Below are 15,145 nucleotides of genomic sequence, written 5' to 3'. Positions count from 1 at the left end.
TGTGGTTTGGGACAGTTGGGCTTTATGAGGGGATGTGCAGTAACGCCAGTTGGGCACCAAGGTAGAACAAGGAAAGAGTGGATAAAGTGGGTTTCTAGTAAGATGCAGTACACTGGCAGAAGTGAGGTGGCTAATGGCTGTGAGATTAATCTGTCACCCCAATAATAGAGACTGAGGAGGGGACAAGGGTGCCAGGGAATTTGGGAAGGGCAGAATAAGTGGCCCCAGGGTCAATTATAAAGGAGATTGGCTTACCTGCCACCACAATCATTACCTGAGGCTCTGTCCTATTCATATAAGTCTGTGGGGCCCTGTCAGGGCCTGGGCAGCTTCAGTCTTTGGTGGCCAGTCCCAGGAGGTCTGGGAGCTCCAAACTGGATTCAGAGGGTGGCGTTGCTGAGGTCAACCTGCAGGGGCCAGTGGCCTTCCCTCCCGTAACTTAGGCAGGGCCCAGCCAGGGGTCCCCGGTTTCAGCACCAAATGTTAGGGTCGCTGAAGGAGGAACCCATGAGGCCAGAGTGGTAAGGAATTATAAATTTATTAGGTGACCTCCTGCATTCCTCCTTCCATGACCCTAAGGTAGTAAACAAAGGCTAGTTTTTGGGCAAAACATGAATTGTTCCTTCATAAGAATAGTTGTGTTGAATACATCAGTTATTTAAATGAATGTGGAGTAAGCTTTACATTTTCCTATTTCAATGTGAAAACATTTACATTTATCTTTGACCTTTATTAATAGTCCGTGTGGCTTTCTCTTGGCCTATTACTTGTCCTTGTTTTCAGTGAAAGGCAAGAAGAGTTTAGATTGAAGTATTTGAGAACATGAAAGGGGCATAGGATTCTACTTCTGAAAGCTTAATGCATTTTTATCTATGAGCTACAACTTCCTTGTTCTGACAGTTGTGTTACACCTCATCCAGGCAGCAAGATGATATACAAAAACACAGTCCAAGTCTTTCTTTGAGAAGGTTAACCCTCAGGTGTTGATTATACTCACCTCACAGGGGTTTTGGATAGCTTAGTTAGCATTAGCAAAGCAGCTTTATACTCCTGGATGAAAGGCCTTTATTGAGGTTGGGTAGTACTATTATGATTGTAATTTTGCAAGCCAGTGATCATTTTTTTCATGGGTTACAGGAGGGGAAAAAAGCTGAGGAGAATCTTTTGATCTTATTCTCTCAGGTAGTGCAGTTTAAAGCTAGAATTCTTTATGAAGTAGGTCCCATCTTTACTGTGTCAGCTGAAAATGAGTTGTTGCCTTTTCCTTAAATTATTCTGATACATTAGCCAAGAAAAATGTGCACTGTTAAAACAGGATTTTGGGGTGTGTGTGTGTGTGTGTGTGTGTGTGTGTTTGAGAGAGAGAGAGAGAGAGAGGAGAGAGAGAGGAGAGAGAGAGAGAGATATTGAGAGAGAGAAAGAGATAGAGAGAAGGAATGAGGAGTGAGAGGGAGAAAGGAGTGTGAAGTGTATAATCTAGTGGCAGTGCACTTTACTACTTTACTGATGTGGTTAACACTGCAGGCAAACAAGTCACAGATTGATAATAACACATCTTTGCTTGACTTGGTTGTAACAAATGGTGTAAAATCTATTGCTATATATATATATATATATATATATATATATATATATATATATATATATATATATGAAAGAGCCATTATTTTTTTGTTTTTGCTTTTCCGATAGGGACAAAATGGTCTCTGTGATTTCGTTTGGCTTTTGCTGATTACTAATGAGATTGGATGTGTCTTCATTTTTTTTTTTTTTTTTTACCATAAGTGTTTTTCTTTAATCCCTTTTTAATAATAGGGTAATAATTTAGCTGGGAATAAACAAAATGTCATTGCTTCTAGATCTCACCCTTTAGCTCTTCAGGAAGTTTCCAGTTTCTTATTAACTGAGGGATTAATTATGAAAAATTTTCTGCAGCTTTGAGCATTTGCAGCCTTATGTGCAATTGTTGTTTTTTTGTTTTTTGTTTTTTTGTTTTTTTTTGCTAGCTCCATTTAAAAAAAAATTATTACTTTAAAAAAAAATATTATTCTTTGGAGAGGGAGAGTGAAACATGGATTGGCTGACTTCTGCACTTCCCCTTCTGGGAATCGAGCCTGCAACTAGGGCATGTGCCCTGACAAGAAACCGAACTGTGACTTCTTGGGTCTTAGGTCAGTACTCATCCATACTGGCAGGACTATTTCTTTATTTTTTTGAGTGAAAAGGTAGAGTAAGGAAAATACTCACTATTTTAATAAAGAATAATATAATTTAACTAAAATGAATCTTGAAGTTAAGTGGAGAACCTACTACATTTATTTTTTTGATTTTTATTGTTGATAAGATTACAGATATCTCCCATTTAATCTCCTTTTATCCCCCTTCTCCCTAGCCCTCCTCCCAAGGTCTTTATTTCCTATTGCCTGTGTCTTTGGACTATGCATATCTATCTATCTGTCTCTGTATATATAAAATCCTAATATGCAAATAGACTAAATGGCAGAAAAACTGAACAACCGGTTGCTATGATGTGCGCTGACCACTAGGGGGCACACGAGGAACATGGCGGGCATTGACAGCAGGAGGTGGAGCATGGAACATGGCAGGTATCTGCCGTGATGGGATGGTGGAGCAGGTGAGCCTGGGTGTCAGACCAAGGTGGGGCCCTGGTCGCTGTCATCAGGGTGAGCATCTGGTGGTTACTGAAAATTCTTTGCTTTGTACAGCATGATCCCGCTGGGCGCTCGCACCTGCTGCTGGAGCTGGAGCCACCGCTCATACCTGCTGCTGGTGCCCAGCTCTGGCCCTGATTGCCCCTCAGGGCTTCTCCACCTACCCCTGTTTCTTTTCTTTTTTCTTTTTTTAGTTGTTTTAAAAATAAATCTTTATTGTTCAGATTATTACAAATGTTCCTCTTTCCCTCCCCCCACAATTGCTCCCCTCAACCAGGTTCCCACCCCACCCTCTGCCCTTTCCCCACCCCCCATTGTCTTCATCCATAGGTGCACAGTTTTTGTTCAGGCTCTTCCCGCACCCTCCACTCTCCTTTTCCCCGATATAGTCAGTCCACTCCCCTTCCATACCTCTGATTCTATTATATTCACCAGTTAATATTGTTCATCAGGTTTTTTAATTCCCTTGTTTTTTAGTTTCACTTGTTGATAGTTACATATATTTGTTGATCATAATTTTCATCTTTATCTTCTTCCTCTTCCTAAAGAACCAACCCCCTTCAGCAATTCATATAATTCTGGTTTGGTGGTGATGAACTCCTTTAGCTTTTTTTTTTATTAGTGAAGCTCTTTATCTGACCTTCGATTCTGAGTGATAGCTTTGCTGGATAGATTATCTTTGGCTGTAGGTTCTTACTATTCATCACCTTGAATATTTCTTGCCATTCCCATCTGGCCTGCATGGTTTCTGTTGAGAAATCAGCTGACAATCGTATGGATGCTCCTTTATAGGTAACTACCTGCTTTTCTCTTGCTGCTTTTAGTATTCTCTCTTTGTCTTTTGCTCTTGGAATTTTAATTATGATTTGTCTTGGTGTGGTCCTCTTTGGATTTCTTTTGTTTGGGGTTCTGTGTGCTTCCTGGACTTGTAAGTCTAATTCTTTCCCCAGGTGGGTGGAGTTTTCTGTCACTGTTTCTTTCAGTATTCTTTCAGTATCTTGCTCTCTCTCTTCTTCTGGGGCCCCCATAATTCTGATGTTGGTTCGTTTGAAATTGTCCCAGAGGTTTCTTACACTATGTTCAACACAATCTATAAGATGAATTCTCTTATCTTCTTGCTTTCTGTGGAGGAGTGTCCTCTTGCTCTTTGTGTTCCAAATCTTTGACTTGATTCTTGCGATCTTCCATTCTGTTTTTAGGACTCTGTATAATATTTTTTATTTCAGACAATGTATTCTTTATTTCTAATTGATCCCTTATCATATCCTTATAGGTCTCGTTTATTTTATCAGCCTTTTCTAGGAAATTCTTGAAAAACCTTATAAGCATGGTTTTGAACTCTATATCCAGTCACTTCTTGTCCTCCATTTCTTTTGTTTGTGATCTGTTTCCTTGTCTCGGCATTTTCACAGCTTCCCTGAATTGGTAGGGTGGCTTTGTGTGCTAAGGTGTCCTGTATGGTTCAGTGGGTCAGCCTCCCAGTTACCTGAGGTGGACAGCCTTGGTGTAGCCCTTTGTGGGCTGTGTGTGCAGTCTTGTTTTTAAGCCTTGCTTGTTGTTGGTATCACTGGGAAGCGTTGATCTCCAAGCCAATTGGCTGTGAGGATCAGAAGTGTCTCAGCAAAAGGGTTTCTGTATCCCGCTTGAATGGGGCAGTCTCGGGGTGACACAGACAAGTTTGTTGAATCCCGAGAGATTGGTTGCAGGCGTGCACACCTCCTCTTTGGTATACGTGCAGACAAGCTTTGGATTCCTGTTCCTCCCTCCATAGGAGAGTCCTATTCGCAGCGAACGAGAAAGCTAGCCACTGGAGGGGCTTCTGTGCTCTGCTTGGATGGGGCAGAGTCTCGGTGTGGTGCAGGCAAGCTTTGGTCAGCCCCTCCCTACAAGGGTCTGGTTTCTGAGTCCCACAGTAATGGCTGCTGGCTTCACACACCTCCAAGAGATCTCTGCCCACTGCTTGACAATCTGGCCTCTCCCTGTTTGGGGCTGTCTATCAGAGCAATAGGGTGGTTCTGTTTTCCTACCGAACAAGAAAGCTAGCCGCGCATTAGCTGTCCGCCCTCTCTGCGTGCAGGGAGTAACGCAGTAGCGAACTCGGCCCGCCCTCTTCGTGCTCCGCAAGCAAGCCAGCAGCGAGGTCTGGCGGCTGCCTTTTCGTGCTCGCAGTTCACCGCACCTTCATAGTTCCTGAGGTTCAGCGTGCCTTCTCTCTTCTTCCCAGATGGTAGAGCCTCCTCTCAGCCAGCATCTGGCGCTTCAGGGCGATGTTTCTCCTGTTTTCCAGTTCTAAATTCAAATTTGTTGTGGTAGGCTGCATTCAGGTGACTACCCTATGCCGTCATCTTGGTTTCTCCCTCCCCCTGTTTCTGAGGGGTGATTGAGGCCAGCAGCCACCACTTGCAACCCTTGCTAGTGACCACCTCCCTTGCACCCACTGATGGTGCTGGCCCCGCTTGTACCCACTGCTGGTACCAGCCACAGTTGCTGCATGGTGTGGTGTTGGCGAGAGTGAGCTGCTGGCAGATGGGATTGGGGACTGGCGGGGGCACAGAGGATAGGCTGAGATCTGCCCCTGTGCCCACCGCAACCTTGCGGCCCACAGTCTCTTTCAAGGTGCACGAATTTGTGCACTGGGCCCCTAGTCTATATAATAAAAGCCTAAGCAACCTTTATGGTGGAACGACCAGAACAACCAGTCACTATGATGTGCACTGACCACCAAGGGGCAAACACTCAATGCAGGAGTTGCCCACAGGGAGAGCTCTCCTCAGCCAGAAGCCAGACTCATGGCTGGTGAGTGCAACGGTGATGGCAGGAGCCTCTCCTGTCTGCACGGCATTGCTAAGGAGCATCGAGCTAAGCAGTAAGGAACCAGCAGGTGGATGGTAAGGAGTGAGGGGTCCCGGATTGCAAGAGGGCACAGTCCAGGCTGAGGGACACTCCTCAACCCCCCAGGGCACGAATCTGGTGGATCGGGCCTCTAGTCCCATATAATAAAGATGTGATATGAAAATTAACCCTCATGCCCTCACAAGATAGCTGCCTATGAGCAGGCCAGCAGGGGTTAGTGAGGGACGACCAAATGACTGAACAGCAGGCTGTGTGGAATGACCAGGCTGGTAGGAAGGCCATGAGGGGCGACCAGGCCAGCAGAGGGGTAGTAAGAGGCAATCAGGCTGGGAGGGGGGCAGTCAGGGGCAACAGGCTGCTGGGTGTGGTGCAATTGGGGTTGACCAGGCCAGCAAGGGGGGAAGTTGGGAGCAATTAGGCTGACAGGGGGGCAGTGAGAGGCAATTAGGTTGGTGGAGGGCAGTTGGGGGCAACCAGGCTGGTAGAGGGGGCAGTTGGGGGAGACTAGGCCAGCGGGGGGAGAGCAGTTAGGAGCAATCAGGTTGACACGCAGAGGCAGTGAGGGGCGATCAGTCCGGCAGGGGGGGCAGTTAGGGGTAACCAGGCAGGCAGGCAGGTGAGTGATTAGGAGGCAGCAGTCCAGGATTATGAGAGGGATGTCTGACTGCTGGTTTAGGCCTAAACCAGGGATCAGGCCTAAACCAGCAGTCAGACATCCCCCAAGGGATCCTGGATTGGAGAGGGGCAGAGTGGGCTGAAGGGGGGACCCCCCCCCCCTTCGTGCTTGAATTTCATGCACCAGGCCTCTAGTAAGTATATATATGTTACTTGGTTTATCTATTCTTGTTCCCCCATTCCCACATCAAGGTAAGTCAGTCCGTTTCATACCTTCATGCTTCAGGTCTTATTTGGTTGGCCAACTCACTTTATTCATTAGATTCCACAAATAAGTGAGATCATGTGATATTTGTCTTTCTCAGATTGGCTTTTTTCACTTAGCATATTATTCTCCAGGTCCATCCATACTGTCCCAAAGGGTAAGAGATCCCTCTTTTTTTTACAGCTGTATAGTCATTTATTATATAAATGTCCCACAGCATTTTTATCTATTCATCTACTGATAGACACTTGGGCTGTTTTCAAGTCTTAGTTATTGTAAATAACGCTGCTATGAATATAGGGATGCATATATTCTTTACTACATTTATTTTAAACCAGGGATAATTGTTCTTTAGCAAACAAACCAGATTTTCTTTTGTTGTTGAAATGTTCAGAGTTTATATAGATTCTATATTTCATACAATAAGGATATAGACTAAACTTTTCTACCTAATGCCCATTTAAGGAAATGTTACATTAATATACAAAATAAAATGGTTGTGAGATGATGTGCTTTTCTAAGGATTTTCACAGTGCCAGTTTTATTTGTAAGAAATCTCTATTAAAAGTAATTAAAAAATAACATGAGAAACAGATTTCAAATGTGAATTCTTCAAATGTAAATCAGAATATTTAATTTTTGCTAGTGGCATTTATCTGGCACATATTTACTGTATTAATAACCTTTAAGTCTCCTATAATTGTCTGAGCATAATTAACATGAATCTATTTAATTAACAACTAGAATTTCATCAGCCAGATTTCAAAAATATTTAGATAGGGACTTTCCTTGAACCTTGTGTCTGTTTTTCTGTTTTAATAAGAATTTCTTTTTTGATGTGAAATGATAAAGAAAATTTGTTTCACTCCAGAGTTGACTACATCTTTGTTAAAAGGAAGGCATCATATTTTCTCCTTTACATAGTCTATGTACCTTAGACTGGTATGAATCTTCCAGTTTAAGGCTAATTACTTGATTGAGAAGAAAGGCCACTTTAAATTAAGTAGAATTGACATATATACTCTATCAAAAAACTTGTTAAAAGTGATTTATCCTCCACAGCATTTTCTTCTATTAATTCAAGCTTAAACATTGCTGCAATTGCTGATAATTCCTTTATCTCATTTTTCTAAAAGTGTCAGCATAAATATCACCTTTACTAGAAAATGCAAACGTATTCACTAACAATGGAAATGAAGTATATAAAATGATCTGACAAAAAAAATGATCTAGAATCTAAAAACTTTACAGAAGACTTGAAATTAATTTTTGTTCCCTTTAGATTCTGTTGATTTCCTCCCCTTTGATTATTTTTAATTGGATTAAATGAAAATATACAAATGATCCCATATACATATATATTTGCAAAATGAAAAGTTATTTGATGTGTTATGATTTTAACTTAAAGGTCTCCTATAATAAAAACCACATTTTTTTTTACTTAGATGTAAATACGCATAGTTTGAAGTTTATTAACCATTGCTTTGATAGCAACAATGTTCATTTAGAATTCTTGGTATTGTCATATAATTTATGTAGTATTCCTTTCAAAGCTGTTAATTCATTTATGGCAGTTATCAAAACTGCTGTAGAGAAGGATTGTCTTCCTTTCTTATATGATAAGTATTTTAATGTTCCTAAAATTATTAAAAGCCATTTTTTCATTCTCTTTCAAATTTTCCTAGGAGACTGATGTAGGTATGCAGAGTAGCTATGGAAGTTAAAAAAATCTTATTTTTTTGATAGTTTCAGCTAACATCTTCAAAATAGCATAGTAAGAAACTAGAAAAGAAACAATACAATTCTTTGATGACCCAAACAGATTTCTTTTAAATCCTAGCTTTAAATTTAATTATTTTCTCTGATGGAACTTACTGTTTTCTAGTATATTGAGTTTTCCAAGCATGGTCTTTGTAACCATTTACTTCAATATATAGATTCTTAATTTTTTTTTTTTCTAGACAGGTCATCCAATTTAGCTCAGCAGCATAATTCATACAAACACGCTGTCATAATTTTCTTTATAATCTTTATACAATTTCAGGGATGTACCGTGAAGATATTTCACAGCATTCTGTACTTTTCTACAGTAGAACACAATAAAAATGTTAATAGGTCACATTTATTGAGCACCTACTAGTATTTTAGAGAAGTTGGTCCTCCAAATGAGTCTTTGTGGTACTTTTGTTATTTTTGTAAATCAGATAAGGAAATGGGGGCTTAGAAAGGTTAAATAGCTTGTTTAGAATCACATAGCAAGTAAGTAGGACCTGGATCAAAGTCTACCTTCCTCTAAAACCTAAGGGTTCTGTTTCACTTAGTAACAATGTTTTTACCTCTGCCCTTGGTAATGCACCTAACCAGCAGTTAGATAGGCACTGATTCAAATGATCTTCACAGTGATAGTGATTAATTAATCTTATTATCCACACTTATTAGCGTGATGTATACCCCAGAGTATTGTGGCTTGGGATAAAGGACACGAGAGTATGAAAAAAGGTGTTTGGTTTTTTTTTAGGCCTAGAAACTCTTTACACTTATCTTAAAACACCTGAAGATAATTGGACCCAAATATCACTGACTAATAATGGACAAATAAATCAGGGTAACAGCCAGTCAGATATCTATAACTTATGCCATCTACAGTGAATTTATTCTTAATGTGTTTTAATTTATTCTGTTATAGAAAGGAAGAATAATAAAAGCCTATATTCTAATTCTAGCTGTATCAGTTACTAGCTCTATCCACTGAGCCAAACCACTTCTGGCTAGTTGTTCTTTATAAAGAATTCTTCTGTTTATTTGAGCAATGGAATGTAATATTTACTATGAATTTTTTTATAGATACTCTTTATAAAGTTAAGATTTTACTTACCTTTCATTCCTTGTTAAGTGTATTATAATAAATGAATTTTGTAAAATGATTTTTTTTGTTTCTATTGAGATTGTAATTTTATTTATTTTCTTATTAAGGCAATAAATTTACATTAATAGCTTTTCTAATCATAAACCAACCTGGGGTTATTGGGGTAAAGACTAGTCATGATATATTTTTAAAGCATTGCTATATTTATTAATTAATCACTTATGATATTGAAAATAAGTTTTCAATTGAATTGACCTTTAATTTTCCTTTTCTTGACCTTATACTATTTCTATATAATCTTATACTAATTGTAGGAATGACATTTTAGAAATTCCTCTCTTTTTACATTCCCTAGAAAAAATTTATTCTGGTAGCTATTTTATGAAAATTTATAAAAGTCAATACAGTCATGCTGGTCAGTACCATAAGCTGGGCTTTCCGGCTGCCCAGGGTCACTGTTTGGGATCCCAGGTCAGGCAGAGCCAGTGGCCATGAGCCACAGCAGGGCAAGGCTGCTGGCATGGCTCTCTGCCTCGGTGGGGCTGTGGATGGGCTCCAGAGTTGGCCACAGCCTCTGGTTGGGCAACCTAGTGAGGCAGAGGTTGAAGACTATGTTCAATAGTAGGGTAGTGCTGCTAGTTTGGCTTTCTGTGTGGAGAGGACTGTAGAATTAGCTCTGTGGCTGTCTTGGGTCCCTGGCTAGGTTTCCTTCTTAGGTTGGGCTGAGAGCTATGCTTTGCTGTTGGGTGGAGCTGCTGCCTTGCTTTCCTGTTTTAGCAGGCATAGGATGTGCTGTGTAGCCACATGGCATCTTTGGCCAGTTACTTGCTTCCCTACTTGTTGGGCTGTAGGATGTGCTACATGGTTGCCTTGCATCTCAGGCCAGGCTTCCTCCTTCAGTGGGGCTAGAGGCTATGCTCTTTCAACAAGACAGTCTTCTGGCAGGTGACCCAAACCAGGCAGAATTGCCTGTTAAACTTCTTATGGGGCCACTGGCTCAGCTATGCAAATGATCAGAGCCGCTAATTGGAATCTCCTCTGAGGCCCCAAGTACAGGAACACAGTTTGCCAAGATCTTGTACTTGTGAGCTCCTCCCCCTTCTCTATCTCTAGCTGACTTTCCCAGTTATCTCCAAGAGGCATACTTAGTGGGCCTCCCAGGAATCATCCAGAATGCTAGGGAAGCTTGATGTCCAGCTTGCGCTCTCCTTTCCCATCGGAGAAACTGCAGGCCCAGGGGACCTCCTCCATGCAGCACTGCACTGACCTGAGGGAGGAGCAATGTGGGCAAAGTGAAGCTGCTCCTTCTTCCCTTCTTAGAGCTGTTTTCCTCCGGTTTTGTAGTCAAGGGATTGCTTTAGCCTTGTCCCTGTGTGCTGGGATCTTTACAAAGGTATTTTGTCTATGAATAGTTACTAGTTGCTCTTCTCCTGATAGGGAACCACCTATTTTGCCATCTATCTGACATCAGTTTCCTGGTTCAACTTTTATCAAACTGTTGTGCCTAGATTTTCAGATATTTCGGGCATAATGGTATGATCTCTGTTATTACATCTAGGTCAGAAGATGCTCTATATGTTTTTTTGCAGTGAGTATGATTAAAAAAACAAAAATAAATGTAATTCTCTAAATATTCACATAGAGACTGTTCTTACAGATTTAGTCTTCTAACTGGGGTTTGGAAAAAATGGTCCTATGCATTTTTTTTTACATTGAAATTTCCATTATTTTTTTAATCTACGGTTTATCCATATTTAGATTCGATTATTGTATGTAATAATGTAATATAAATCACTGATGCATTTATGTTTTATTAGAATTAGATTATATTTAGTACTTAATGGAACACTGCTGAAAAGATCTTATACTATTTTTCATGCTTGTTTTCCCCTCTTATTCCACCAATATATGAAGAAATGAGATAAAAAGGAGAACATAGACATTTCTATTTGCCTGAAATTTTGTATCACTAATTTGTGTTCTGGAAAAAAGGGCATCCTTGTCCTATGGCATATTGCTGCCAAAATAAATTTCCAGAGTTAATAGTTTTATTCTGTTTTAAAATTACTTCTTAGAAACCAGTCATCTAATCCAGAAAGAGAGTAAGAGCCAAGTTTTAAAAACCATATACTAGGAAATGCCTCATTTAAAAATGTATACATATTTGTGCTCACAAATTGGGTAATTGTGCACCTAACAACTCTATTCATTTTATCATTATTCACTTTGTGTGTATACAAATAAAGGCTTTTTAAGTCAGGTTCTGTGGCCTGGGACTCTCATGATTGGGACTTGTTACATTTTATGTTTCTGTTCAGTGCTAATGCATGCAGTTTCATGGAAAATAATAGAATACCTTATTTACTCTGGTATAGCTATAACAAGGGGTTCTTTACTTAACATGTATTCTGAAATGGTATGAATCAGTGGTCGTGAGCTGCGGTTTGCCAACCACTAGATAAGTAATTAAGAGTTAATTTAGCTTCATCTGTTTTATAAAACATGTTAGAAAAGCTATACAAAAATCTGTATTGGAGTCTTTGTATCAGAGGACTAAGTTGATATCTGAATTGAAGTTCTGCCAACTGTAGTTTAAAAATTATGTTTCCTTAAAATGATTGTGATGGTTAAAATAGATATCCTAGACATTTTGAGATTACAGCTCATCTTTAAATGACTGAGCCCAGATACAGTAGTCCTGATTAAGTTTATTGACACTGTGCTAAGTAAATAAGTTTTAGAAGAAATATTAGTCATTATTTAGTTTAAACAATAATATTGCAAAACTACACACACACACTAGTTAGCCCTGCGTATGAATTCGTGTGCCAATAGTTCACCAGTAGCTCTCCACTCACTGTCCTGCTGTCCTGTAGCTCCCCTGCGCCTCCATCCCCCTTGCCCCTGCCATAGCTTGCTGCCCTGCCCACTCCTGTAGCTCTCCACTGCCTGCTTGTAGCTCACTGCCCCATCCTCCTTGCTGATCCATGATCTGGTTGTTACACCATCGGTTGTGCCACTTCACGGAGTAATGACCATTTGCATATTACATCTTTATTATCTTTATTATCTAAGATATGTATTAGTTTCCTATTGCTGCTGTAACAGATACCACAAACTTTGTGGTTTAAGACAATATAAATTTATTCTCTTACATTTGGGGGGAGGGAGCAGAAGTCTGAAATGAGTTTCACTAGGGCAAAACCAACATTTTAGCAGGACCACAGTCTCTAGAGCAGTGGTTCTCAACCTTTCTAATGCCGTGACCCTTTAATACAGTTCCTCATGTTGTGATGACGCCCAACCATAAAATATTTTCGTTGTTACTTCATAATTGTTATGAATCGTAATGTAAATACCTGTGTTTTCTGATGGTCTTAGGCGACCCTGCTAGCAGTTCTCAACCTGTGGGTGGTGAACTGCTGCTGTAGAGCCTAAAACCATCAGAAAACACAGATATTTACATTAGGATTCATTAACAGTAGCAAAATTACAGTTATGAAGTAGCAACGAAAATAATTTTATGTCTGGGGGGTCACTACAACACGAGGAACTGTATTAAAGGGTCGCAGCATTAGAAAGGTTGAGAACCACTGGTCTAGAGAAACTCTAGGGGAGAATGTGTTGCCTTGACTTTTCTAGCTTCTAAAGGTGCATTTTTTGCATTTGTTGTTCATGACTCTTTCTCTATTTTTCAATGCTAATACCTACACTAACGATTCCTTTTTTGTAGTAAACTCTTCATCTGTACTCATAAATTGGATAATTGTACACCTAACACTTGTAATTACAACTTCATGATCCTTCCCCAGACCTGAAGTCAAAGAATTGAGAGGATCAGCATTTCCAATAGGAACACTTGTGATTACAATTTTGGCAAGACTGTCTTTCCACTTGAAGATCCTTAACTTAGGTTATACATTTAAATTTTCTTTTGCCATATATAAGCCTTCCCAGGAATATCTTTTATGGCCCAAATGGAGGACAAAATACTGCCAAAAGTCACATAAAACAAAACATGTTAGAAACCAATACAGTTGGGAAAGAAGTTAAGTTTTATGGATGGATTGATAATATAAACGAGATCCTGGAGTTCCTCCACTGTTTTCCAAAATTTTGTACTGTTGACTGATGTTTCTTTTTTGTTTATTTCTGATACAAATGGGAGATTAATCTTTAATTTTTTCTGATATACTTCATCTTCTACTCTTGTCTTACCCTATAAAACCAATACTTAGTAATATAAGGTCATGCGTTCATGTATTGGAGCACAGATTTACACAGCCTGGTATTATGCTTAATTTAGAAATAATTTACACTTGATATTTGAACATGGACACATGTTCAGATATGTACTTTCATATTTCCTTTAAACCTTTTTGTCATCCTCTCCTTCACCTTTGTTATTCTCAACAACAATGAAGAATTGACCACTTTGTCACTGATGGCAAAGTTTTCTAAGTAATATGAGAGGTTTTTTTTAGGAGAGAGTTCTAAAGGTTCCTGAAGTCCTAGAAGATCTCAGAGCTAGATTATTTTTTGCTGTTATTGTTCAGTATCATTCCAATGTTTACATTTTATTGTATACCTTTAGAGAGAAAATTTTACTTGGTAATTCTAATATATTATATGGCTCAGTGACTTCTACAGTTTCCAATAAGTATGTTTTAACATGTAACTTTATTAAGCATGTGTTTTGTTGCATAATTTGTAAGGTAGATGTTTATATTTTTCTTTCTTGAACTACAGGATACCAGAAGGCCCCATTGATCAGGGGCCGGTTTCCGGAAGGATTCGTGCTTTAGAAGAGCAGCTTGTGAAGGCCAAAGAACAAATTGAAAATTATAAGAAACAAACTAGAAATGGTAGGTGATTATACAGTATATTTCTCTCCTTGGTATATTGATATTAGCACCAATAATTAAACACTTTCTTTCATCAAAATATTGGAAATGCTGATCCTCTCAATTCTTTGCAGGTTTAGGGAAGGATCATGAAATTCTGAGGAGGAGGATTGAAAATGGAGCTAAAGAGCTTTGGTTTTTTCTACAAAGTGAATTGAAGAAATTAAAGAATTTAGAAGGAAATGAACTCCAAAGACATGTGGATGAATTTCTGTCAGATTTGGGGGATCATGAAAGGTAACCTTTTTACTTTACATTTCATTTGGGCTTTAGTAAAGATTATAATCTAAGAATGGGAAGCTGGAACTTTTGGTAACTTTCCTGTTGAATGGTAAATGATACCTACCATAGTTAGGAATAGGAGAATACCTGAGATCTCAGAGGATAATAATTGCCAGATATAGTTCATCAACTAAAAATATATCATGGAATAATATTATTTAAAACATATTTCTAATCTGGCCCATTGTGACTCAGTGGTTGAACATTGACCTATTTACCAGGAGGTCAAGGTTCAATTCCTGGTCAGAGCACATTCCTGGGTAGTTGGCTCAATCTCCCCTAAAGGGTGTGCAGGAGAAAACTGATTTATCTCTTTCCTTCTCTCTTTCACTGTCTGAAATCAATAAAAATATATTTAAAAAGTAAATAAATAAAACATTTCTAGAAATCTCTATACTCTAAGTAAATTCTGAAGTTAGTGGTATCAGCCAACAATACTTTGGAAATCTTCCTGTAAATTTCCTTCATATACAATCGATATTTGAAGTAGAGTCTGCAGTTTTATATTATAACTAGAGGCCTGGTGCACGAAATTCATGCACGGGGTGGAGGTGCGGGGTATCCCTCAGCCCAGCCTGCATGCTCTCTAATCTGGGATCCCTAGAGGCATGTCCCAACTGCCTGTGTAGGTCTGATCCTGCCAGGATGGGACCTACAAGGGCAGTCAGACATTCCTCTCACAATCCAC

The 15,145-nt window shown here is 39.5% G+C and overlaps 1 protein-coding gene across 5 annotated transcripts in view; it reads left to right on the top strand.

Moving 5' to 3' along the window:
* FUT8 (fucosyltransferase 8) overlaps positions 1 to 15,145 on the top strand; it is a 175,245-nt gene that overhangs the window by 92,185 nt on the left and 67,915 nt on the right. For 4 of the 5 annotated variants that reach the window (XM_084866731.1, XM_084866732.1, XM_084866730.1 and 1 more), the window contains 2 exons: positions 14,021 to 14,136; positions 14,250 to 14,412. In XM_084866731.1, the coding sequence (XP_084722857.1) occupies positions 14,021 to 14,136; positions 14,250 to 14,412 (279 nt within the window). The remainder of the gene's footprint in view (positions 1 to 14,020; positions 14,137 to 14,249; positions 14,413 to 15,145) is intronic. The other variant, XM_084866734.1, reaches the window with a different exon arrangement.

This window comes from Pipistrellus hanaki (assembly GCF_964339955.1).
Source record: "Pipistrellus hanaki genome assembly, chromosome: 1".
Lineage (NCBI taxonomy): Eukaryota > Metazoa > Chordata > Mammalia > Chiroptera > Vespertilionidae > Pipistrellus > Pipistrellus hanaki.
The sequence above is the reverse complement of the archived record's forward strand: the minus strand, read 5'-3'. Positions and strand labels throughout refer to the sequence as shown.